The 6,699-nt window shown below is 40.8% G+C and overlaps 2 protein-coding genes across 2 annotated transcripts in view; one reads left to right on the top strand and one right to left on the bottom strand.

Annotated features, from left to right (window-relative positions):
- selenon (selenoprotein N) overlaps positions 1 to 2,712 on the top strand; it is a 5,446-nt gene extending 2,734 nt beyond the window's left edge. The window contains exons 7-13 of the mRNA XM_014014932.1: positions 312 to 449; positions 516 to 597; positions 683 to 874; positions 957 to 1,062; positions 1,251 to 1,363; positions 1,451 to 1,552; positions 1,801 to 2,712. Coding sequence (XP_013870386.1) covers positions 312 to 449; positions 516 to 597; positions 683 to 874; positions 957 to 1,062; positions 1,251 to 1,363; positions 1,451 to 1,552; positions 1,801 to 1,968 — 901 coding nt within the window. The 3' untranslated portion in view covers positions 1,969 to 2,712. The remainder of the gene's footprint in view (positions 1 to 311; positions 450 to 515; positions 598 to 682; positions 875 to 956; positions 1,063 to 1,250; positions 1,364 to 1,450; positions 1,553 to 1,800) is intronic.
- A 1,409-nt stretch (positions 2,713 to 4,121) lies between these two features.
- si:ch211-15d5.11 (nuclear receptor coactivator 7) overlaps positions 4,122 to 6,699 on the bottom strand; it is a gene marked incomplete in the record, with an annotated part of 12,911 nt that continues 10,333 nt past the window's right edge. The window contains 4 exon segments of the mRNA XM_014014922.1: positions 4,122 to 5,023; positions 5,108 to 5,181; positions 6,022 to 6,117; positions 6,211 to 6,363. Coding sequence (XP_013870376.1) covers positions 4,885 to 5,023; positions 5,108 to 5,181; positions 6,022 to 6,117; positions 6,211 to 6,363 — 462 coding nt within the window.

The raw sequence follows: 6,699 nt of genomic DNA, 5'->3' as shown, positions 1-6,699 counted from the left end.
TCCCAATAAATGTCATTTTGGAAAACCTAACTGCTCATTTTTACTCAATACTTTTACTTTTAATACGTACATTTTATGTCAGAAATTTACTTTCAATAGTTAAGTACAAAAAAAATCAGATACTTTAAGGCTTTTACTCAAGTAATACTCTCGGAGGAGACTTTAACTTTTACCAAAGTAATTTCCTGATAAGATACTTGTACTTTTACTCACGTATCACTTTGAGGTACTTTCTACAACACTGGTTTCGTGGAGCTTTTTTTTAACAGACTTTAAAGTCTTGAGTTGTTTCGTCTCTCCACGCCCGGCAGGATTCACGCAGAGTTCCAGCTCAACGATGTTCCGAACTTCCCCTTCTGGTTCACCCCGGGACAGTTCACCGGCAACATRGTCCTCTCGAAAGATGCTTCTCACGTCCGCCACTTCCACCTCTACGTCCCRAATGAGCGGTAAGCCTCTGCCTGTCGACTGGGTCCTGTTATCAGTTCCTGTGTGACCCGAGCTGTGMGTTGCAGGTCTCTGAACGTGGACATGGAGTGGCTGTACGGAGCCAGTGAGAGCAGCAACATGGAGGTAGACATCGGGTACCTGCCACAGGTACAGCTGCAGATATAAAGTTACCCTTACAGCTTTTTATTAGTTATTGCTTCTGTGTTAGTTTGTTGATGACATGTTTTCGTAGTTGGAGCTGCAGTCGATAGGCCCATCCACGCCGTCCACCATCGTGGATGAGGAGGGGAATGTAATCGACAGTCGTGCCGGCGGCGGCGGCGAGCCGATCCAGTTTGTTTTTGAGGACATTCACTGGAGTTCRGAGATCAGTCAAGAGGAAGCTTTTAGACGCTTGGAGGTGACCCTCTACCCCTTTAAGAAGGTAAATCTCTACAGGAGACTGAAGAAATCACCAGTGCTGTTTCACAGTTGCTTTGTTGTTGACACTGTGTGTGTTTTTTTAGGTGCCCTACTTTCCTTTTTCAGAGGCTTTTGAGCGAGCTGAGGCAGAGAAGAAGCTGGTGCATTCAATCCTGCTCTGGGGAGCTTTAGACGACCAGTCTTGCTGAGGTGAGGTCATCATTAAAGAGATATTTTTTCAACTCAGATATTCTTTTCTTTTAATAGAATAAATCAATAAATTCACGTTGCAGGCTGCGATAAAAGAGTAGCACTCTTGGTTGCAAAAAAAATCCTGTTAGTGATGGATTCTCGTGATTTTTTTTTCCATCTTCGTGTCCTCCTCATATCGTCCACAGGTTCGGGGCGAACTCTCCGGGAGACAGTCCTGGAAAGTTCGCCCGTTCTGGCTCTGCTCAACCAGAGCTTCATCAGCAGCTGGTCTCTGGTCAAAGAGCTGGAGAGCCTGCAGGTGAGCCTTCGGTTGAACCAGACAATAAGCAGCTACTGATAACCAAGTAATAACAAAGATTGTGTTTTTTTTGTTTTTACTTGGCAGGCTGACGAGCAGAAACCTGCTCTGAGTAAAAAGGCCCGCCTACACCTGGAAAATTACAATTTCCCTGTAGAGATGATGGTGGCACTCCCCAATGGAACCATTGTAAATACAGCTTTTACTTTTGTTTTTATACTATAAGAAAATACTTAATGTTTAACACAAACATTGCTTCTTTTGAATGCCTCATGAATCCCCACAGTTAACACAGCAGAAATCGATGACCACTAATGGTAAAATTGTCCTCATTACTGTCAAAATGTTTTACTGCYGTGCTCCTTATTGTATCTTGAGGTAATTACCGCCCTATTACATAAATAGTCACAGTAAAAGATTGTATCTGTCTTTTCTAGGTCCACCACATCAATGCTAACTACTTCCTGGACCAGACAGCCATGAAACCAGAGGATGAAGGAGCAGCTTTCAGTTTTTCRGCGGGGTTCGAAGACCCCTCCACGTCCACTTATATCAGCTTCCTGAAAGAGGGGCTGGAGAAAGCCAAGGGGTACATGGCACAGTAACGTGAGACTTTCAACTTCAGAAAGTGACAGTCATTCCCGACCGAGTACTGATCCTGGATGAGAAAAAAAAACACTATGTAGGAAAACTGTAATCTGTGTTGGCAGCTGGGAAACATTTTTTTATCCTCTGTTCTTATTTATTTCAGCATGTTGGTTAAAAATTAGGTTTTTATACAGGTTTTGTATTCTYAAAGCACCTTTAGACCTATTCTGTCTTACAGCTGCAGATTAATGTAAAAAACAACAACAACAACAGAATTCTGCCATGTGACGATCCAACACAGCCTACCGTCGTTTATTCTTTCCTGTTCTGTATTGCATGAGCACGAGCAGACTTTCCTGCTGTTCTTTGCGCTCTGAGTGGATGTGTGGTGTCGCTGCCTCCAGCTGTGTCTCTGCCGTTTGTGAAGACTTCCCCTGAAAGCTCCCTCGGAGCAGGGTGACGCCTGATGTTGCTGCTGAGGCCGCTGGAGGAAACACCYCCCTCCGACTCGAGAGTGGGGACAAACCCAGCAGGAAAAACTGAGCTCGGTTGTTGCACGTAAAGTATTATTTTATAGTTTGTGTGTGAGACTGTGTGTTTAAAATGTTCTGCCTTTGTGAATGGAGTCGGAATGGAGACCACACCAAAGAGTGCAGTTTTTATTTTTTATGTTCGGCAGATACATTTGTTCCCACTTGCTTTATATTTTATGCAACTATGAAACAAATGATCTGATTTAACTATAAAATCATTTTATACTATGTACGGCTTGCTTGCTTTTGTCTACAAAAACAAACAAAGATTCTTGGCTTGTCTCATCCTACATCAGGGCTATTCATCTAAACTGCTCCGGGGCCCACAGTTACTGCAGGGGCCGAACATCCAGCAATTAGTCATTATGTAAATAAACCAAGTATTACAGAAATCTGTTACCTTTGAATTGGTTTATTTTGCTGCATTTAATCATGAATACAACATACAGAACCCTATAAAAGTAGTGATAATTAAACATTATCAAAAACAAAAAGCACATTATGCCTCTTATTTAACACAAATAATGTTTGAACATCTCTGACTTACCAAATTTTTAAACCATTTTTATTTTCACTTTCACCATTTTATCTTCAGCTGCTTGTAGTTTTAACTGTCTTGAGTGTTTATATAAATGGTGTTTACCAGCTTCTAGCCACGATTCTGACCTTTCTGTAGATACCATACATGTCTATGTTTAACTAAAAGAACTTAGAATAATTGAAGTAGAAAACCGGGGGTTTGGGCTTAAGAGATGAATGAACCAATTGGCGGGCCGAACTTTGGTCACTGGTGGGCCAGATGTGGCCCGCGGACTGCCAGTTGAATAGCCCTGTCCTTACATATTAACATAAAACAAGAAAACAGACATTTAAAAAACGTGTTTATAAGATTATGTTTTATGCCCATGTTTGCCTGTAGCTTTAGGAAAATATATTGAGAACCACTGGAAAAATTGTAATGAAACTCAGAAATGAATCATCAGACGTGCGTTTACAGCCTGATTTAATTTCAGAGTCAACCCAATTCAAGATGGCCAATTAACAAGAACCAGAATTTGCCAATTTTACAGATATTAGAATTAAGTTTGTTGTGTCAGAGCTCTGGGCCCGTATTTATCAAACTTCTTAGAATTACTCTTAAGAATGCTGCTAAGAGTGGACTTAAGTAAAAATCAGTTATCAAGCGTCTCAGTCTTACTTTAAGCGAAYTGTAGTAGTAATTTTTTCTACATAAGAGTCCTCTGGAGCAGTCTTAAGTTTTCGGGAGAGTAAGAGTGATTCTTAGACTTAAGAATTTTCTTAACTGGCACTTACACTTAAGTCTGAGAGTAGGAGCAAATCTAAGAAATTTTCAGCACTTAAGTCTAAAAATCCACTCTAAGAAGTTTGATAAACATGGGCCCTGACCTTTTGTTTAAAATGTTGACAGCAACTTTGTGCCGACACRATTTTTGTTAGCACAATATTTCCTAAACACTTGGGAATTTATTMAAACTTTCAGCAAGTATTCACTAGATCTACAACTTGTTCATGTTTTGAGTTGACCACAACTAACCTTCGATTTTTTTTCTTCCAAAACTACCTTTTTTTTGTACCAGATCAGATTTTTATCATCATATCAAGACTTCAAACACACATCATCTTAAGTTTTTTATTACCTTATCCACAATACTGTACAGTGAGCAAAATCAGCCTACATGATCATCCTTACSACATACAGAAACAATTGTGTAAGACTCAGCGTTTCAAACACAAGGAATGATATGAAAGACTCATCTCAGCTTCTCTCAAACCGTAGCTCCATGTAGTCAGTAATAATGTACGCCGTGTCCGCTGAAAAAGATGACTAATAAATTATTTTGCGGTTGAGAAGAGAAAAATGTTGGCTGGACAGAAATCTCTTCCTCGTTACACGTGAACGGATCAGTTCCATGAAAGCACAGTCATGCATTATTATTATTATTATTATTATTATTATTATTATTATTATTATTATTATTAGGTCACGTGGCAGACATCGTATTTACAGGATAAATTATAAAATCTATTGAAGTTGCTAATTCACATTGAGAGCAAAGTGCATTCTCCGAGACGTTCAAAGAGGAGGATTCAAAGAATCCAGTTTCAGTCCAGTTCAGCTTCACCGCCAAACCCACAGGAAGGAGCCGAGCACTTAAAAAGCAATCCGCTGCCTGAAAGTCCCGCTCAGGCTCCGAGCCTCGCCAAGTTCACTAAAATCCACAGGACACGATCACGAATAAATCCAGTTGTTGATATTATAGATGGATCTCATCATGAAATGAAGCAGCTCAGTGTTTTAATTGCTTGGTGATAAATGATAAATGTTTTTTTTTTGATTAAAGCTGCTCAGCAGTGAGACGAGATGAAGTCCTTTTCTCCTCAGCTGCTGAACGTCCACACCTCCAGCTCCATGATGCGAAAGTCGTCCGTCTCAGCGAGGCAGCAGTTGTTGAAGGTGTAGCAAGGGCTGCTGCGGCCCCGATACAGGCTCTCATCCACCCACAGCCCGAAGTGACCACTGAGGAGAAGAAACATACAGGCAATTAGACAAAAACAAGGTGGTGGTGGTGGGGGGGGGGGGGGGTGTTAAGGGAGGCATTACCTTCCTCCACCAACAGCAAAAGAGTCCAAGTCTCCTTTAATAAAAAAGGAGTTCTCTCCAGTCCACCTGAAACACTGACAGACGATATGAAATAAGAAACAAACAGATTATTTTCCAAAATCAATAAAGTTGTGCTCACTGCTGGAGCTGCAATCTGTGTAATTATCGCCCAGCACCGAAAGGCGAGTTWCGAGTGTCTGTTAGCAAAATACCTRATAAACTATTGGATGAATTGCATTGACACTTTTAGGAAATATTCATTGGATGTTCAATCACAACTGATTAACTTATGGAACTAATCAAATTCAAGATGGCCGCCACAGCCAACTGACTTTAGAAACCATCAAAAAGGCTATAATTCAACCAGTTTTACACGTATTGAGCAAAAATTTTGGTGCATTAGTAGCTGATGGTCACTAATAACACAAACTCCAAGCGCTACTTGTTGCACAAGATCTTTGCTTAAATCCTTAAGAGTTAACTGTTGGAGGCAGACCTGTTTGTCTGTTAGCAAGATATTTCACAAACCACTTGATGGGTTTTAATGAAACTTTTACAAAAGAATATATGAATGAACTTCTACAGCTGATTATCTTTTGGAGTGTTTTTAATTTAAGATGGCCACCCTAGCTGATCAACATCGGCTAACACAAAATGGCTGTAACTCAGTCAGTTTTAGGGATGCCGAGCTAAAAATCTGTTGTGGTAGTAGCTGAGAGTTATTCATCTTTTTTTTCAATGTTTGACAAAACAGCTACAACTCTGTCTAAAGTTTTTTTAACAAAAAGCAGCGGGTAATATGCCTTCCTTGAAGGAATGCAAGGAATTTAAACTTCTGATCCCTTACATCCTTTTTTTATCCTTTACATCCTTTTTTTTTTGATCCTTCACATCCTAAAACCACACTTCCTTACCTTGAAACGAGGATGCAACATGAAGAGGAAGGTTTCTCCCGTGCCGTAGAATGCCTCACTGGGTCTGAGAGCGTGAGAGAGGAAGGCTCCAAAAACCTGACAGATTGTCGGGACAGAGCCAGGGTGACGAAATGCAGCAGCAACAAACAAAGCAGCAGCGTATTTATGGCTCACGGTAAAGCTTTTTACCTCGTCGAGTGCGTCTTTGATGACAACCAGCACAGGAGAATCTGCGGCGCCCAGTTTTCTGTACAGAGACTTGAGGCTGGCGCCGTGGCGAGACGTGCTGTAGGCCAGCTGCCACGTGAYGCCCACCATCCTGGGTGGCAGCTCCTTACTCAGCTGGTACAAGATAAAAAAGGGGGAGAGTAACAATATAATCTAAATCAACAGGATAATGTGAATAAGTCAGAGTCACAAAAACACATTCAGCTGTCAAACATTTCCTCGTTGCAACACTTGAGTAAAGATAAACTAACTTTTGGAACCAGGGAGGTAATGTTTGACACGACTCACTTCTTTAAAAATAAATGCTGAAGTCTTCAGGTTAATCCTTATTTATGTGGTTTGAATTGTAGTTTTGAGTCATGCTGAGCTTTTAAAACGATCCAAAAGTCACAAATAATCTGACAAAGGCTGTGTCCAAAACGGCAGGACGGGTCCTCCGAAGGTCGAATT

The sequence above is a fragment of the Austrofundulus limnaeus genome, unplaced genomic scaffold, assembly GCF_001266775.1.
Source record: "Austrofundulus limnaeus strain Quisiro unplaced genomic scaffold, Austrofundulus_limnaeus-1.0 Scaffold2, whole genome shotgun sequence".
NCBI classification, from domain to species: Eukaryota; Metazoa; Chordata; class Actinopteri; order Cyprinodontiformes; family Rivulidae; genus Austrofundulus; species Austrofundulus limnaeus.
Note: the sequence above shows the minus strand (reverse complement) of the source record. Positions and strands in the feature narration are given on the sequence as shown.